The sequence below is a fragment of the Thermobia domestica genome, chromosome 3 (genome assembly GCF_964235325.1).
Source record: "Thermobia domestica chromosome 3, izTheDome1.hap1.1, whole genome shotgun sequence".
In the NCBI taxonomy this organism is placed as follows: Eukaryota; Metazoa; Arthropoda; class Insecta; order Zygentoma; family Lepismatidae; genus Thermobia; species Thermobia domestica.
Window position 1 is genome coordinate 326,810,991 of NC_137456.1, and position 19,887 is coordinate 326,830,877.

At 37.0% G+C, this 19,887-nt stretch overlaps 1 protein-coding gene across 2 annotated transcripts in view; it reads left to right on the forward strand.

The window, feature by feature from the left end:
- Positions 1–19,887, forward strand: part of LOC145681193 (uncharacterized) — a 559,037-nt gene that overhangs the window by 212,514 nt on the left and 326,636 nt on the right. The window contains exon 1 of one of the 2 annotated variants that reach the window (XM_081752683.1): positions 18,201–18,671. The exons of the other annotated variant lie outside the window; for it this stretch is intronic. Coding sequence (XP_081608809.1) covers positions 18,316–18,671 — 356 coding nt within the window. The 5' untranslated portion in view covers positions 18,201–18,315. Of the gene's footprint in view, positions 1–18,200; positions 18,672–19,887 lie in introns of those variants that run through there. 2 annotated transcript variants of the gene reach the window in all.

The window sequence follows — 19,887 nt, forward strand, 5'->3', positions numbered from 1 at the left end:
GAGCAAAAAGTGGTCTGAGATATCGAGAAGCGATATTTTGTAATCGATCCAGTGACACAAGAATAGGTTCCACATCTTGTGTTAACTCTCTGTTGAAACTGAAAGTGATAGAATCCAATCGTTCCTGGTTTCAACTTTGTAGACATAGAGGAAAAGCTAGAAGCAACAAGGGGTTTAGGCTTTAATTCAACATCTTAAGAAAGACTATTATTTCCACCCGTATCACTCTACTGAAATGGAAAGTGGTACTAATATTCCTGGTTTCAATATTCATTGTTATAGAACTAAATTGGTATGAAATACTGACAAACTTTTTTTTAAAAGAATCCATTGGGCGTGTTAGAAAAAAAAATCAGTCTTTCCATGTTTTCTTTACTAAGACCAGAAGTAGTAGAGTTTAACAGGTTTAATCTTTCAGTCCTCCACAAACAACTTATTAGGCCTTATGCAGAGTTGTTTTGACGTATGATTAGGGTCATACTAAAGGCCTCACTACTGTAGGAAACATATGTTAGTCGAACTCTTTAGTATGACACTAATCACGCGACAAAATGACTCTGCATAAGGCCCATTGTGTCTAATATTAAAAAGGTAGTTTTAAGTGATTATTATAACACATACTGTTTTATATTGCGTGTGTGTGGATTCATAACGAGTCGTCAGTTTCAACTTGCCAAACGGTCAAACGGTCCAGAACAGACCTCGCATTTGATCGGGTAAAATCGAATGCATCGAATAACAAGTGGACGAGAAGGGTACCCGTTTACCCGAAAATCCCGAACACTAACTGCCATTTGTTTTTTAATCAAGAATGTATTTAAGAAGAATTTAAAGGGATACTAATGGCAGCGCGTTTCCTCTGTTTCCAATGGATTTTGTACGAAGCGATAATGTTCGTAGCAATTAAATCAAGATCAGAAGATGGATTTGGAAACTTCGTCGAAAGCGAAATTGAATCAATAGTAAGAGAATAATGCGTTCAGGATCTTGTTCAATATTTCTTTCATTGTTGAAAGCGTTTGATTATTGGGACATGTTTCTGAATACAAAATTAAGTACTCTCAAAAACGAATGAAACAAATAATAAAAAGTGCATGTGTTATTCTCCGATTAGTCAAATTGACGTTTGAGCTCTTCCCTGGCTAAGCGGTTAGCGTACGCGCTTTTGGCGTGGAAGACCCGGGTTCGATTTCCGGCGGGAGCTCGTGGTTCGGATTCCACATTAATCGGTAGGTCCCGTCTTATATAGCCTCGCTGCTGAAAGGTACGTTTAACTCAGAATCAATTCAACTCAACTCAAATTGACGTTGGAGAAAGTATCAGTATTGATCTATTAGACCCGGCATTACACAGAAAGAATAATCTTTACGTCAATGTTTGAAAATAAAAGATTGAGTAGAGTAGGTAACAATAGGTAACACCTTCGGTGTTGCCCCTGTTAGAAAATAAGGACTTGAGTAAAATAAGTAACGACAAGCAACGCCTTCGGCTTTGTTTTTGTCGAAAGTAAAGATTTGAGTAAAATAAATAAACACGAGTAACGCCTTTAGTTTTGTTTTTGTCAAAAGTAAAGAACTGGGTAAAATAATTAACTACGAGTAATGCCTTTAGCTTTGTTTTTGACGAAAGTAAAGAATTGAGTAAAATAAATAAACACGAGTAACGCCTTTGGCTTTGTTTTTGTCGAAAGTAAAGAATTCAGTAAAGTAAACACGAGTAACGCCTTTGGATTGGTTTTCATTAAGAGTAAAGAATTGAGTAAAATAAATAAACACGAGTAACGCCTTTGGCTTTGCTTTTGTCAAAAGTAAAGAACTGGGTAAAATAATTAACTACGAGTAATGCCTTTAGCTTTGTTTTTGATGAAAGTAAAGAATTGAGTAAACTAAATAAACACGAGTAACGCCTTCGGCTTTGTTTTTGTCGAAAGTAAAAAATTGAGTACAATTAACCACAAATATCGCCTTCGGCTTTGTTTTTGTCGAAAGTAAAGAACTGATTATAATTAATAACTGCGAGTAACGCCTTTGGCGTTGACTCTATCAATTCCCGGGCCAGCTGACAGACACATTCTTAACTAAACGTGGGCTTAAATGTCATTTGTACTGTCACTAATCAAGTTGGCGTCTCCGAAAACTAATAGATTCGACACTTATCTCTGTCATTTTAGCCATTTTATTTTTGACTCCGTCTCGCCCCTTGCTTCACGCCGATGAGGGTTGAACTTGGACTTACGACGTTAGATAACATCGGAAGTGTCACTATTCATCTCAGCTACGTCGAGAACTGTGGCATCAACATCATTATCTTTTGTTCTCGATTATTTGTACACGTTAACCCGTTTCCACCCTTCTAGGGATGTCTTACCCACGCAGTATTTTTTTATTGTATTTTTAGAAAGATTGCATAGAGTTTCATCTTCGTAAGATGAAAAATTCATGAGATATTTTATTTTTTACATAAATTTTAAACCAGCACTTCCCTTTTGAAGTCCCTTTCGCTCCTTAAGATATGAACCAAAAAGGTGTATATAGCCTGCGGTCTCTTCCAAACTTTAGTCTCTTCGATAGTATCACTTTGACATATGGCAAGTCAACGGTGAGATGTATAGCAGCCAAACAAACAACAGCTCAAAAACATTCATTTTTATATATAAGATTGCGAATATTGTCACTCCCTACAAAACACGTGAAAAAAATAGGTAAAAAGTGCTGCCATCTATTGGCGATAGCCGAGGCTTTATTTTCACCTTAAGTCAGTCTAAATTACGGTTGAATACTTCCTTTGAATTAGAATTCAGTGAGCAAGCAAGTTAGAAATAAAAGGAGTTCGGTTGTTTTTCTCCTTTTGTGACCCTAAAATTGCATCAATAATATCTTTAATAGAACATATATTATACCATTACTTATATCATCCAACTACAACTTTGAAGAAGTCTTACGTTAGATGCACTTCAGCGGTGAGAATCTCCACTCCGTTGTATTTCCGCATTCACCCACTATATCTGGAGAAACAAAAAACTGGCGCCCAGCGCTTCTATGTTGGTCGAGTGTTCTCATTATTTTCTATATGGTAAGCGCAGAGGAATTTTAGTTTTCGATTTCCGGAATGTTTTGAAAGAACGAAAAATGGTAAGACTGTTGAAAGCCTTAAGACTGTTCAGTGAAGTACTAGGCTTGTTCTCGCCCGGAGCAAGAACTCGCCTTAGCGCCCCTTGACCAATCACACCAAAAGGTTCCCTCAAATATTTGCCCAATTTTACACCCTCCTAATCCGGCGCCTCGCCCTAGTTACGTCACTGGGACTGTTTACCTAACATAATGCAAGTAAACGGACCGTAATGGCTCACTGGTAGAGCGTTCACCTCTGGTGCATGGGGTTCTTGGTTCGATCCCAGCTTTGTGGTAGACAAACACCGTGTGCGTGGGTTTTCTCGAAGTTCTTCTGTTTCTTCCCAATTTCTTCATAACACTATTTCGTTCATTTTTAATAATCACCGTCTCCTTTAGCCTAGCCGCCATAACCGCGGGTCGTAGAACTTAAAGATAGTGCAAGTAAGCCTATTTGAAACACACCAGAAATTTAGGCGTAGACCACAAGTGCTTTAACATCATGTGTACCGTCTGTGGCAATTAATTTGTTAAGATAACGCACTTAATTACGACCATATATTAAACCGGAGATCTCACGGATGAGACATGTTGTATAATTTCTGGCCGTGAAGCGTCAGAGAATTTTCTTCCGAGTCTCGTCTTCATTATTTATAGTTCACTTCAGAAGCATAACAACTATTAGTTCGCGAGTAGCTCGTAAACAACGCTGCAGTTGGAAATAGGTGTCGTTTTCCTTGTCTTAGGAATCAGAGGAGACTTCCAGCAAGAAGGGAAAGGGTGACGGGGAGTTGTTCACGCAGAGGAGTCTTTTTGTTTTCCCTGTCGCCTGTCTCCAAGGCATTTGTCTTGTATAATGGGAGAGGAAGAAGGTTTTCTTCTGCGTCATCTTGTTGGAAGTTCCCTCATGCACTGTTCAAGAAATGATGTGTCACAGGAGCGCTCGTTTCCTTTTGCAAAGTCCCCGTGGACTATTTTGAGTGACGGTATGTACGTGCTTAAGGTGCAAGAACTAAAGAGTTGTCACCAAACAGGCATTGTTCTGAAGTTTTTAACAAAGATGGTGAGGTGTTGCCAGAACAGATTACCTTCAGCGCTCTCTGTGCTTTTTCCATTATTTATCCTTTTGCATTGTGACAATTTCAACAATAGCAAGCAAGGGAATATTATCGATTGACTCATCTGAATATGGAGATCAATTATACTAATTTATAGACATAGAGTAATAAGATTTGCTGGAGCAGTGCCCTCCTGGTTGGTTTAGTGGCTAATGTCCTTGCCTTTTATGCACGAGACCCCTAGATTCCTGGTGGGTAGGAACGTCCACGTGAGCTCCCGCTGGGAATCGAACCCGGGTCTCCCACGCCAAGGCACGTACACTCATGTCCAAAATTATTGTCGTATATCTATAAATATATTGTTATAGGATTATAATTTGATAACGAATTCGTCAAGTATTTCTTATAATGTTAGTATGTGTATAATCGGCAAAGACATGTATGTGGCAAATTTTATTTCAAAAGAGCAGTAAATAAGAACAATGAAACGAAAATAAAACTTTCTTGTTCATTTAGCAACATTTTGTTTTACTCATTCTAATTTTGGTATTTATAATTCTTTTTCTATGAAATTTACCACAAATATACATTTCTCGAGTATACACATAGTATCAGTATTAAAAGTACCCTCCAAAATCATTATCAATTTATATTCTTACAAGAAGACAGTTATAGATATGTGACAATCATTTTGGACATGAGTGTACGTAAACCGGTTAGCCACGAGAGAGCTATTTTTTTTTCATAGTTGATAGGGTGTCAAAATGATACATCATTAAGCACAAACAAATTGTTTGCTGAGCATAACAATATATTCAGATTAAAAAGCTACGTATGTGTGATACTTTCCCCAACTAACACTTTGACTTCATCAGATAGTGTCGGATGAAGCCAAAGTGTGAGTTGGCGAAACTGTCACACATATGTAGAGTTGAAATCTGAATATATTGTTTTGCTCAGCAAATAATTTTGTTTGTATTTAATTATATACAAAGCAAAGCTTCTACTTATGGAAAATCATACCTTGGTCCAGGAATTATTTTTTTGTTTTTGTACACCGTCTTGTTTTGCAACAAAATAGCGGAATTACTGGACCGGATCGGATCCTAGAACAGTGAGTTAAAAAATAAACATTTGGATAAAGTTAGGTGCTTGAGTTTTTGTCATAAAAATGAATGTTTACTTCGTGAGATGTAGAATTCCAATTCTGTTCCCAGTTCCTATAGGGCCCCTGGTTCAATTCCTTCTGGTGCCAGTTGGACTTTGTAATTGACAAGCACCGTGTGCGTAAGTTTTCTCCTTATGTTTACTCCATTTCAACATTATGATCCATTTTATCATCACCGTCTCCCTTAGCTTCGGGCCATAATCGTGGAATGTTAATCCAATAGACAATGCCAGTTTCTAGACGTCATTGTGGATTCAATACTTGTAACTAAAGTAGTAACGCCTTTTTACTAAAGAAGTAAGCCATTTCTGCATAATGCTGGCACGTGCTTTTCGTTTCTTATCGGGAGCTGGAGCTTATCAGATGCGCCCATGAAAAATGGCAGAGAGCATGGTGTTGTAGTGAAGAACAGGAATTTGTTGGAAAAAGGTAGACGAGTTTCATTCGTTAAAAATGTGAAGAGAAATATAATGTAAAAATTGTTGTTAATTGAAAGACAAAGAGAAATCATGGAAGAAGAGCATAACCTTAAAATGGAAGTTATGAATAAGTTCAAGAACGAAATGGAGCAAACTTCACGTTCCTGTTCTTCAGGCAATATTCTCTAGCAATTTACCGGTATGTTTTTGTAAATGAATACGAATATGGGGCCGGGGTGACTCAGTGGTAGAGCGTTCACCTCTTGTGCTCCAGCTCGTAACAAGTAAGGTTTGTGGTGGACAAAACCCGTGCGCGTGGCTTTTCTCGGGTTCACCCGTTTCCTCTCACTTTATTCATTCCACTATTTCGTTCATTTTTCATTGTCATGCCTCCTTTAGGCTAGCCGGCGTAATCATGGGACGTAAAACTTAAAGATTTCATTTAATTAATATGAATATGTTTTATATGTATAAAACATTTTATTTGCTTGATATTTTTTCCAATGATTAATATCCTCTTGTTTTCCACATGACACAACATTTGTGTTTATTATTTCAGCATCAGTACATTTAATTTTTCTAATTACCACATTCTAATATTTATTTGTATTAGCAAAATTATAAAAGTAGACGTCTCGATTTTCTCAGAAATAATCAAAATATCTTTATTTTATAACTTTGTGTACTGACGTAAGAAATAAAATGAAAATGTTAATCTCCTAATTGCAAAAAAGAAAAAGAAAGAAAAAAAGAGAAATACAGCTATAAAATTGTGCATAAATAAAATGGATCACATTTCACCGCAGTGCCTCACTCCAACTTATTTTACTATCAAATTAGGTTCAATTTTAATTAAAATAATTAGTAATAGAACCATCTGATAGCTTGCCCTGCAGCAACTGCTTCGGACTGGAATGCATATTGGTTGATGTCATTCACATCTACGGCAGCAAGGTAAAACACATCTCCAACTTCTATTCCGAGTTGTGCAGAACTGCAGCATATTGCTTTATTGAGAATTGCTTTTATTTCGTATTGCTTTATTGAGAATTTGGAAACGTTTCTTCCAAACACCAAATGTGCGTTCTGTTATACATCTTGTAGCAATATGGGTACTATTGTAGCATCCTTTGGCTCCCGTGTGGGGTCGAAACACAGGAGCCATAAGATGTTTGGAGGTAGCATGTCTACTATCCCCAACGAGCAATCCATCATATTGTTCATTTTCAAATTCTGTATCAACTCTACTGTTATCCCAAATGCATGCATCATGCGTGGATCCCGGTCAACAGCTTTCCAAGTTCAAAATCTTCATATTGGCGTCACAAATGATTTGTATGTTGAAAGAAAAGAATTTCTTGCGATTTCTGTATAGTTCTATTTGTGTTCCTGAAGGACAAAGTATGGGTATATATACACAATCTATGGCTCCTATGACATTCGGGAATCCACTAATTCGATAGAATTCCCTTTTATTCCTTGATATATTTTCTTGATTCTGTGGCATGTACAGTGGTTTTAAGGTAATTGAACTATCACACTGTTAAAAGCTCTTCCAGCAGTTGTACGATGGGTGTTAATGAGATCCCCTGCTACGATTTGAAAAGTACGGAAGATTCGCAGTCCACAAAGAAGTTGCAGCCTAGGTGATAAAGCACGATTCCTGTCAGAATTATGCTGCAGTAAAGGCTCCAGAATACCAAGCAGCGATTCAAAAGATTCCTTACGAAACCGAAAGCGCTTCTTGAAATTATTGTCGCTATACATCGCAAATGGATCTCTTCTCTCCATTGAAACTCATTTTTCGGATGTCTACTTCTTCCTCCATCTCTATATATTCTTCGTAGTTCAGGCAATCCATAGAATTCGATATATAACACGCAGAAACCAAAGAACACACTGTACTCTCTAACTTTACTCCTACTACTGCTTAGGAGTAAATTTTGGCTTTATTTCCTCCTTAAGTTACTAATGTAGTAGCGTACTCTTTGATGGTGCTCTTCATCAGTTATGAAGTGAATAAATTTACTTCGGAAGTAAATGAAAATTTTACTCTTGTAGTAATTTACTGCTTTAGTTCAGTAATCTCGACTGGAAGTCGACGATTTCCTTCTGTCTTAGTAACTTAATACTTTAGTTTCACTTACTCTAGATTGGTGCTCGCCACCCCTAGAAGAAAATTTCCATATGGACAATATTCAAAACCAGGTACCAGTTGAAACAACCTGTTGAATGATAAATTTACTAAATTTTTATATGGTTTTCTTTCACTTATACTCGTTCAGCCGTGTTTCTAAATCTTGCAACCCCGGAATTGAACTCCCTGCGTCACAGAATGATGAAATTTTACATAGTGACATAAGCCGGGTAACTTTATAATATTCTATTGTTATTTTCATATATTTATATATATTTTTAAAGTTAGAACTCTTGTTTGATTTTAAATATCGATATAACGGCAGCTTTACTCTAAAGTAAGGTGGAATTGTCTAGTATACAGGTTAATATTTTACAAATTTGAACACAGCTTCAGATTTTCACGACTTTTCGTAACACACTTAAAGAAAAAAAATTAAAAGCATGTATTCTATAAAATAATTTTAACAAACAAGATTATATGAATCACTAAATAATAAAATCAATTTTGAAAAAAGATTAATTTTAAAAAGTTATGCTTGACTGAAAAGAAACGCATGGGTCATTCACTTGATTTACATGAGATTTCAAGAGTGTATGTAAGAGCGCTGCTAGTCATGGATAATATGTTTTTTAAAGAAGTAATTTTCTTGAAAGCAGTTTTTTTTACTATTTAGTACAATTTGTCTTGTTTTGTTATTTTTAAAAAAATTATTTTATTAAAATATATGTGTATAATGTCATTACCTTCTTTTTGTTTTGTTTTTCATTGTCATACTTATCTCTGATATACATAGGGCGCAAAATTTCAAAGACAGACGCACTCCCTAGTCTAAAAGTGATGGTCGCCAATATCTCTCACGTACAAATTATGAGATGTATCCACTCCTCCCACGGTCTTTAGTTTGACAAAGAGAGAGATTACATCGGGGCATAAAATTTCAAAAGCAAACAGTTACATTTAGGATAATTTTGAATTGAACAATTCATATACATGTTAAAGTTTGTGTAACAATCTCTCTCTCTCCACTGAAGTACCAGTTATGGATTGCAGTTTTCGGATCGAAGTCCTTAAGTCCTTAAGGGAAGGAGGGGCGAATTACAACGTTGTGAAGACGTCACTTTCCATGTACGTTATGAAGACTTTACATTTCGTGTTTTCTCTCACTCAGTGACAATTATTTTCGTGCGAAACAAACTGCGCAGCCTTGTGAATTTAGGGAGAAATCATTCCTACTAACACTGGTCGCCCGCTCTAAATTTCTAGTCGCCGATGGCGACCGGAAATTTTGCGCCCTAGGTATACAAATACTGTTTAATTATTATTATCATTACTATTACTATTTTATGTGCATGTAAAACATCAAAGTAGATAATAATAATAATAATAATAATAATAATAATAATAATAATAAACTTTATTTACTTACTGAGAACACATTAGAACAGAAATACCAAAAAAAAAAAAAAAAAAACAGGACTGTCATATAGTTTAATATTATTGTAACCCTATAATATTGAAAAAGAGATAATGATTAGTTCTGTCATAAACATAAGAAACACCTACTAAGTGATATAAATTCTCAAGTAAGGTCACATAATAAGATATACATCTATTATAGTTTCAGTTTGTTAAAAGCCTAGATATTAAAATATGTTTCCTATTCTGTGCTTGCAATAAAATTTTAGTTCTTGTACCATATATTGGAACTTTAAAATCCACATTTTAATCTATTCAATATTTATAATAATAATAATAATAATAATAATAATAATAATAATAATAATAATAATAATAATAATAATAATAATAATAAATATCTTTCTCTGCTAAAATTACTGTATAAAACAAAATCAGGGGCGGATCCAGGGGAGCGATCGCCCCTTCCCCAGAGAGAACTTTATAAATCCCATTCCAGAGTTTTGAGCTTTTAAAAATAGCTCTAAGTAGCAGTATTACAACCCACTGCCCCCCCCCCCCCTTTAGAAGTCCGTCCAGGATCCGCCCATGCATAAAATGCTATAGAAATTGAAATAAGTTTGGTACAGTTCGCTTCACAAAGATAAAATTCAAGGAACCACGCTGATATACACCGTAAAACAAACAAATAATACGATTTCGTGGTGAATTGTGTATAAACTGATTTGGGATTACTTCTTTGTTTTTTTTTTTAATCAACTCGGACACTTTTGGATTTCTCGTAGACATGAATAATATCATCAGCATGCTTAATTAGATTGAGAATATGGTGTGACATTGTCGAACCCCGTGTTTCATGAATCTCTGTTGATAATGGTAATCCTCTAATAGGATTAATCAATCACTAAAATTGAATGTGAGCACAAAAGCGACTTAGATGATCATAGACTTGTAGCAAATGTTGCTGACCTAAAGGATAGCGTAATTTATCCTCGAGAGCTTCTCGTTGTGGAATTTTCTCTTTTTTTTTTTTTTTTTTTTTTGTTCGGTATGCGATGACTGATAATGAGAAGTGACTTTTAACTTTTCTTAGCTTTTCGTCGTTGCCAGTGAGAGCGAGTTTCTGACAAGATTAATGTATCTCCTTGCCTGCTGGCTGCACAAGTTTTCACAAAGTTTGTAAGGCCTGTGTTGCGGAAGTTTCTAATTGATTTTTGCGTGATCTCTTTCCCGTTCCTGAACTTCAGTTCTTTCATAATAAGGAAAGTCGTTTTTCTTTTTGCAAATTGACGATGATTGCAGAACTTTTATATATATAAGTTAGTAGTACTTACTTTTCAGGAGCATGTAAGCTAATGTTCCCTATTCTATAAAATCAATGTGTACTGTTAACTCTTGCATTACCTACGTATTTTTTGTAACACGGACCACCAAGGAGGGGGCATTTTGTGCCCACCTGTTAGAATTAATTGTGTCTCGCAAAAGAAGCAAATTACAAACTCTCACAAAAATCTCCACGGATTGAAGTGAACCGTACGCGGGTTAAGACTAACCGCCAAATTTAGAAAAGGCGGGAAACAGCCATTTATTTTTATACTGTCATCTAATCTCTTTCCAGCCTTAGAAAAAAGTGGATGTAAACAAACCCACCTGACTACCAGTGGGTCAATGACCAGTGATTGGTTGTTGGTCTCATTGCACTAATATCCTACCGCAATATAATCCCTACTAAAATGATAATTTCAAATGAAACTATCTGAATTTATCCTGTATTTTGTGATAATAAACGCAATATATATAATATTTAACAACAGATGTAGCTTTATTTCAATGTCATCTGTCCTTGGACATATAGTTTACTGCGCATGCGTATGCATTCGCGCGCTGACCCCACTCATTTGAAATTGTAGAATGCAGAGAGTTCCATGGCGAAAAAGTGTTACATAAATCCACCTTCCTCTCGTGTTATAAAACAGGAACAGAGGCAATCTCGTTTATGTAACGAATTAAGAAAATATGTATTTCCAACATAACAGTAGTCAGTGTCAGTGCGTAAATTATATACCAACCAACAGAGCCTTACAGTTTGGAAATTATGCGACGACAATAAGCTAGCAGAAGATCTTGCTGTTCACGTCTCTCGCTGCCGAAGCACGTGTGAGCCGCGGAGTAATACATTTCGCTTTGTTTACATCTACTTTGTTCTAAGGCTGGAAAGACTTTAGGAGTGACAGTTCTAAATGTCAATCACATCTATTCACGGGGGAGAGGGTAGCTTGTGCTTACCAACGTGAAATAGCAAATTTATGGAACACTCTAATATGAAACTCTTGACAAAAATCTACAGTGACTGAAGTGGACAGTACACGGGATAAGAGTAACTGCCAAATTCGGAAAGGGCAATCATAGCTATTTCTTATACAGGGTGAGTCATAATCTCCATACAAGATGGCTAATGTTTATTTTTTATCTTCCAGGTAGTAAGTCTCCATACAAGATGACTAATGTTTATTTTTCATATTCCAGGTAGTAAGTTTCCATACAAGATGACTAATGTTTGTTTTATTTGTATGGAGACTTATGACTCATCCTGTACTTCCATCTAGCAGCAACATTTCTAAATGTCAGTCACATCCCCTGTCAACTTCCAACCAACTTAAAGTAGCAAATTTGAGACACACTAACGTTCAGTATGCACCACCCCAAGGTATACGCTTTAGCTGAACATGTCGAGCAATAACATATATAATACTGTGGTGGGACCAAAGAACACCCCCTCCATTGGTAGTGCGAGAGTTAAAATATGTTTAACTTTCGAAAGCAATTTTTTGAACTTCGAACTCCACAGTCTGTTACTCAAAACTGGTGCCAGTTGAGGACCAGTGAGGTGTTTCTGTAACCCACCTCTCACGAAGACTAGCTAGTGTGGTAGGGAACGACCTCGGAAATCGAGCTTGAGTGTCCGAAACACAAAACTCGAACATAGGGGGAAAAGTTGACTTTCTTAGTTTCTTTCTTTTTCTTTTCTTTTTTAAGCTTCTATCTTTGAAATGCTGTCCTCTCCGTGCTACATAAACTTTTTTTTTAATAGTCAAGTATTGCTAACCGATGTGTTGCGCAGTCCCATGGAAGCAGAGATTTAGTTAGCCAGACATTATTTCACTAGGTAAACTATGGACACCATTCCGTTTTCTGTTTCCATTATTTCCTGTTTTCTAGACTGAATGGCTCTATTTCTTAATTCAAAGAGTTTAGCAATTGTCTTCCAGTGCTGGGTCAATATCGAAAATCGTCCTTCATCGAGAATCGACTTCAGTGCCACTTAGCATCAAATCCACGTAACCTAATCATTTGGCTGCACATGTTCGTATAAACATCAGTGAAACAAATATTTCTTGTTTCAAGCATACGAAACGCCATTAGTGGGAGAAAGCATTTGGAATAGCCCTAGTTCAAAACTTATAGGACCTGGCTATAGTGGTCCGAGATATTACGAAAAAAGTGTATAAATATGCAAATGTAGAGTTAAGTAGTTCTATGTGATTTGGATATGGAAAATCGATAAAATATCAAAACTTAGCCGATATTCTGCATATTGCTCGACTAATAATATTTTTGATATCGATATCCCGATATTTGAAATGTCTATCGACCGAATATTCAACGTTTTCTAATCAGGTAATGTATTGGAAAGTTTGCGAGCTCTTATTCGAATACTCATGTGAAATTCATTATGTAACTACAGCACTGTTCTATTAGATGTACCTCTCCCTTATGTCTGCTTATCACTGTGATGTCCGGCCTGTTGCGTTATCAACAATAATATAATAATAATTTCAAAAATTTGATAGTTCAAATTCCAATTTTGACAACTTGTGATTTAGGAACCAAAATATTTCACTTAAGTATGAAGTTCGTCAAGATCTAGTATTTTAAAAGTTTAAAGAACGCCCTACTAAGCAGTCAACATCTATGACCACTAATTTTGATGAACGAGGATGAATTCACTGGAGGACGTGAATGGGTTCATTTGGGACGTTCACTGACTTTTTTTTATTTGCTTGCGAAAGTCCTATTGTTTACAAAGGCTGTGAATATGATTTCTTTCTTGATATTTCAAGATTGATAGCACTTGTGCAAGAACTCAGTGAAGTGGTGACCCATTCTGTAAACTGTAACCCGTATGTGTAAGTTATCCCGTCAAAAGCTGTTTTTAGTGTACGATCTTTTTTCAATGATATATAAGATGACATGCCTTCCCATTCAGTTAACCACACAGGGCTTCATTATAGAGTGCCAGGTGAGGCAAGTAGAACACTATCCATTTGATGCGCCTTCTAACATTTTCCTATATCTTCTTTTAGTTTTATTGTTTTATCTCTAATCTTTTCTGATTTATAAGCACTGGACGTTTATTTGAAACACTCGGTATGAAGACATCTACAGTATTTTAGGTTATGCCTGGAGTTATTTGTAACAACGAAAGAGCACGATTCCAATAATGGCTGTATTTTTCATTTCAAACAATGTGACTGGTATTTAAATAAACATTGGTCCATATATAATATTCAGACGTTTCCACGTTTTTGAAATTTAAATAAAAATACTAATTATGTTTTCATTGTAATATTTATACGTGACACGGTGGTTCAGAAAAATAAACACACTGCTGAACAAGACTGCACTTATTTAATATAAAAACACATTTACACGTGACTTTTCGATCTTCTAGCCAAGATCCTCATCAGACGTACACTCTGAGTGTACGTCTGATGAGGATCTTGGCTAGAAGATCGAAACGTCACGTGTAAATGTGTTTTTATATTAAATAAGTGCAGTCTTGTTCAGCAGTGTGTTTATTTTTCTGATTTCATTCGCAAGACGTTGACTATGTTTGTGTGACGGTGGTTCAGTGGTAGAGCGATTATCTCTGGTATGTGAAGTCGCTGCATCGATTCCTGGCCAAGTAAGTTTGAAGTGGACAAGATCGTGATCCTGGGTTATCTCGGGGCACTCTCGTTTCCTCCCTCATTCTCATTCCACCAATTATTCCATCAGTCACTTGCCTTCATCATCCCTCTCTCTCAGCCTAAAGGGCATGATCACTTGACGTTAAGAGTCTTCATCCCGGCGAAATTAAAATACCACTAATTTTACAGTAATTATGTGATATCTTCAAATAGATAAAAGATAATCGAAATGTGGAGCAAGAGCGCCCTAGACAATATTATTTTACATGAGAAACCGTTATCAGGACTCACTTATCTGCTTTCGATTTCGAGCCATTTTGAAATTCGGCATTTATTTTCGCGTTTCTCAACGACTGAAAACGAAAAGCCACTAGGTGACTTGAGATAACGGCACCTCACGCAAAATAATAGTGTCTAGGGCCCAAGCATTCTTTGGTCCGATGTGTCGTTCAGCTCCCATTACTATGGCACTTTAAGTAGAGCTTACTGTTCAGTAACATATACAATTTCAATCAAATACTTTCCATTACTCAATAAAATTATTTGGTTCCGAGCTTTTTTTAAAAAAAAAAAAAAAAAAATAATTGCAACAAATCTAAACATGCTAAAATGAAAAGTAGTTTTTGGATTGGTATGGAAACCTAAAGGCTGGAATATATGAAATCAAAGTGTACACACATATCTATCTCTCTATCTCTCTATTTATCTATATATCTTTCCATCTCTCTGTCTCTCTGTCTGTCTGTCTGTCTGTTTGTCTGTCTCTCTCTCTCTCTCTTCTTAGTGTCTTCAACTTCAACGTACCTATGAGCAATTTACTGTATATTCGTGTATTGAAACTGGTGAAACAAATTTCAATGTTTCAGAATGTTAAAAAAAAAAAAAAAAAAGCCAGGGTCGAGAAGCCTCAGACAACTAACAGCAGAGATATATTATCTTGTAAACCATTTGTCCTTGCCTTGTGAGCTTATTTGAATTTATTTTTAAGACCTTTAGGCAACTTTGGCCCACCCCGAATGGATGATGATGGGAAAATTAGTGGAATGAAGAAAGTGGTAGGATACTACACAACTTCGAGAAAACACACACATTCGAAAAATGAAATGAAATGAAATGAAATATTTGAGTTTTAGGTCCCACGGTAATGCCGGTTAGGCTAAAGGAGACGGTGATGATGAGTAATGAATGAAATAGTGGAATGAAGAAAGTGGGATGAAACGGGAGAACCCCGAGAAAACCCTCGCACACGGTGTTTGTCCACCACAAAGTTCACTTGGCAGGGGCTGGGATCGAACCCGAGACCCCAAGCGCCAGAGGTGAACGCTCTACCACTGAGCTACCGCGGCCCCCACACACATTCGATGTTTGTCCACCACAAAGCTTACATGGCACTAACCGAGATCGAACCGACTACCACATACACCAGAGGTGAAGGCTTCACGGTGTAGTTACCGTGACATTTCTTGTCTTTGTGTTCTGGTTAATACTTGTAACTTAGTTGTATCTTGATTAGCATGGGGCAGCCTGCTACATTTAACTTTCGTTCCCATGGTATGCTGCCATATTTTTTACGAGACAAAACGAGACAAACGAGACGAGACGAGACGAGACTGGACAGAACCTCTCGAGACGAGACACGAGACGGGACGAGCGCATTTTTTCGAGACGAGACACGCTTTACACGAGACGAGACGAGACAGCCTGAAGTCTCGTCTCGTCTCGTCTCCTGGCAACACTAACCAGAGGTGAACGCTCTACCACTGAGCCACCGCGGCCCCCTAAATCTCAGACACTGTTCTAGTTTGCATGATTCGTAGTTTAAACGTTATAAATTGATAAAGTGATTCTACAAACATGATGAGCATTTAGAGGGTGTCTATCGGTCACGAATGTCACGAAAAAGTCACGAAATCAGAAAACGGTCATGAAAGTCACGAAAAAGACACGAAATTTAGCTTTTGGGTCACGATTTTTTTAAACTGTACAAATGTAAGTACAGATTGGAAAATTTTGTTCTTAAAACGTCAAAATTCACCATCAAAAATGTCTATGGTCGGGTTTAGACGGTACCAAATCGCAAGCAAAGTACGTTTCTATCGCATGGATGAAATTTCGGCCTAATTCGCACCCAAATTTGCCCTTCAAAATGTTAGGAAATTTTATGATTTGGTAAAGAAAAGGTTACGAAAAAGCCACGAAATTTCATTTTGGAATTTTAGTAGACACCCTGATTTAGTAGTGCTTAAAGATACGTAAGTCATTAGGTAATATATTCCAATTATGAATATAGTTTCAATATTGGTATATTCACTCTTCATGGGCCTCTCGTAACGCGGAAGGATTTCGATCATTTCAAGATAAAATTGAGAAAAAAATCACATTAAAATTTTGTGGAAAAAAAAATCACAATATGAGATGAGAATCAATATTAACAGACCAAAATCATATTCACGAAGAAATTAAATATCGACTAAAAGCAGGAAATTGGCGTTATTATTATTCAGTTGAAAATCTCTTGTCATCGCGATTTCTGTCGAGGAATTTGAAGCTTAAAATATATAAAACGATAATAATGCCTGTTCGTTTGCATGGTTGCGAATCATGGTCGCTTACTCTTAGGGAAGAACATAGACTAAAAGTATTTGGGAACAAGATCCTGAGACCACTATTGGGACCCAAGAGGAACGGGAATGGTGAATGGCGGAAACTTCATAACGAGGAACTACATAATTTATACGGCTTACCAAACATTGTTAGGGTCATCAAGTCTAGAAGGCTTAGGTGGTCAGGTCCTGTAGCCAGAATGGAAAAAAGTAGGAACGCTTTCAAAGTCTTAACTGGAAGACCAATCGGAAAACGTCCATTAGGAAAACCTAGGCGCAAATGAAAGGACAATATTAAGATGGATCTCGCAGAAATAGAAATACAAAGTAGAAACTGGATCCAGTTGGCTAAGGATAGAAGTCAGTGGAAAGCTGTTGTGAACGCGGCATTGAACTTTCGGGTTCCATAAGCCATGGAGTTAGTTAAGTTATATGAGATGAGAGAATTTTATCAAGACGGCACGAAAAAATCTTATTTCTCGCTCCATGTGTAAATTCCATAAATTCTTAAAACTCAGCGGAACGTCCCGTTCAGCAGCGAGGCTATATGAGACGTGGATCTACTGATTAACGTGGAATCCGAACCACATGCTTAAATTTGTAATACGTTAAAGTACTACGGGTAAACGTTACAAATGTTGTACTGTTAACACAGCAGCTTACGTAATTTTTAAATACTGAACTAGATTTTAAATATACGTAAAGTATAATACAAATGTAAACTGTGTATAGGATAAGTAATTTTCTCACCCTTTTTTTGTGTTGTAAAATAATTAAGTAATTCCTCTTGAAAGATAATATTGGACTGCAAGTGTTTTAACTGAAGTGATCTGCGGGTATAACACAATTCGTGGCAGACTTTCCTAATTTTGAGGGAAACTCTTAGTAGTTAATGAAACAAACCCTTTTTCCTTTAAAAAAAAAAAAAAAAAAAGTCTTATTGCAAACTTATGATCATTTTGTACTAATTTTAAAGGATTTTAGTGTCGATTAAGATATAATTTTTCTGCAAGTACTCTAGTTATTAATGTTGTTGTATTCTATTAGGTTAGGTTACAGTATATAATGAAAGTAGAAGCTTGTGGTTTCGTAACCGTGTGTGAATGGTCCCTGTTCTCTCGCAACAGTGCTATCTGGGAGATCTGCGGATAGAGAATAGAGACGTGCCTTGTAGTGTAACGTGGCTTATCTCTACCACATGCAGCATCACGTGCTGGTCACCGCAGATGGGCGGTGATGCTTATCGGATGTTTACAGTCGTCTTGGCATTGGAGAGAAATTGAAGAGAAGGGGAACCCGGAGGAAGCGAGAGACTCACGCGCGAAACGGAGCACGAGATGATCTGAGCGCAGTTCGAGCGCCGAGTTTGAGCGAGCGGGACGATAGTGTCTGCTTTTCTCGCCTCGCGGAATCCACGTGCGTTCCAAAACAATGGAATCTCCCGGGTTTATAGATTGGTGGGATCAATCATGTCCAGGTGGATCGGACAATTGTGTCTTATGTCCCAAGGTACCATTGACAGTAGATAATCGAGATCCTTGTCTCTGTGATTTGACACCCAGTCCAAAACCCTGCGTGCATCAGACGTTGAAATGGGATGTTCTCAATTTTAATGTGGACCAAAGGAAACTTTCGACATTAGCGCCTAGCAGCCCTGAATACGATGATGATGGTGATGTTGACGATACCGATGATAACCGACGGTACAGGAGGAAGAAGAGGAGGGCAAAATATCAACAATTACGTAACGCTACAGAAGATGACGAAAGTGGGCAGGAAGAAAAAGGGTAAATACAGTGTTTACGTATGTTTTCGTATGCTTTGTCTTTTGCTCTTAGAGCTGTTATTTATCCTGTTTTCTAAAAAGTAGGCAGAAATAGCTGCACGATTTGAGAATGAAATTGGGTATTACGACTAAAACCAAAGATGTTCAATACGAAATAAACGGAGTTCTCCATCTGATAAATAGGGATGACCACGAGACGAGTCGACACAGAACTTTTCTGACAAAATTCGAGTCGAGACACAGCTCTTCCAATAGAGAAATACAAATTTTTCGAGTCGAGACATCGCTTTTACAGGACATTTTCGAGACGAGACAGCCTCAGATCTTGTCTTGTGCGCATCCCTACTGATAAATTAGTTATAAATATTGTATGGATGTCTTGCATAATCCTCTGCACATTTTTTCTCTTTAGAAAGGGAGAATTTACTCTGGTACAAGGGTTCCAAGTTCGATCATAGGTGCATCATATCTGTAGTTTCTTTAGAGCGCTTCCAGTTTTCTTCCATTATCGAGATTCTTCCAATTTTACCATAGTTCATTTCTATTTATCGTTTAGATAATGACTGTGCAACGTGAAAATATAGATTTAATTTCATTGCATTAGTGTAATCGACATATAATACGAGTGAGTCATTAAATATTTATGTGCATATGAAGTTAAATGAAATCTTTCAGTTTTACGTCCCACGGTTATGCTGGCGAGGCTAAAAGGAGATGACGTGATGAGAAATGAGTACAACGGTGAAATGAAGAAAGTGAGAGGAAACAGGAGAACCCCAAGAAAATCCATGAACATGGTGTTTGTCCATATAAGGCCCACTTGGCGCGAGCTGGGATCGAACCAGGGACCCCACGCACCAGAGGTGAACGCTCTACCACTGAGCCACCATGCTCCCCATTTATGTGCATATGTCAGAATATTTTGGTTATCCGGATACTCATATTCCACAGATTTTTCGGATCTCAAACGGTTTCGTTACCTGTAGTTTGATTTATAGTTGGTCATGCCTTTGTATAATAGTGACTCTGAGGTAGGTTATGTGGTTTAAGCCAAACTCAAACTGTTTACAGAGATTTATATGCAAAGGCTTGTAATGCTAATGAGATTTCAGGTTGCAGATCATGCGAGTCGAATTGTCCGTATATGCTGATTACTCAGTGTACTGGTATCTTTTTAAAAATCTGGTTCTGTTATTGTTAAATGTCGTGACTTCTTG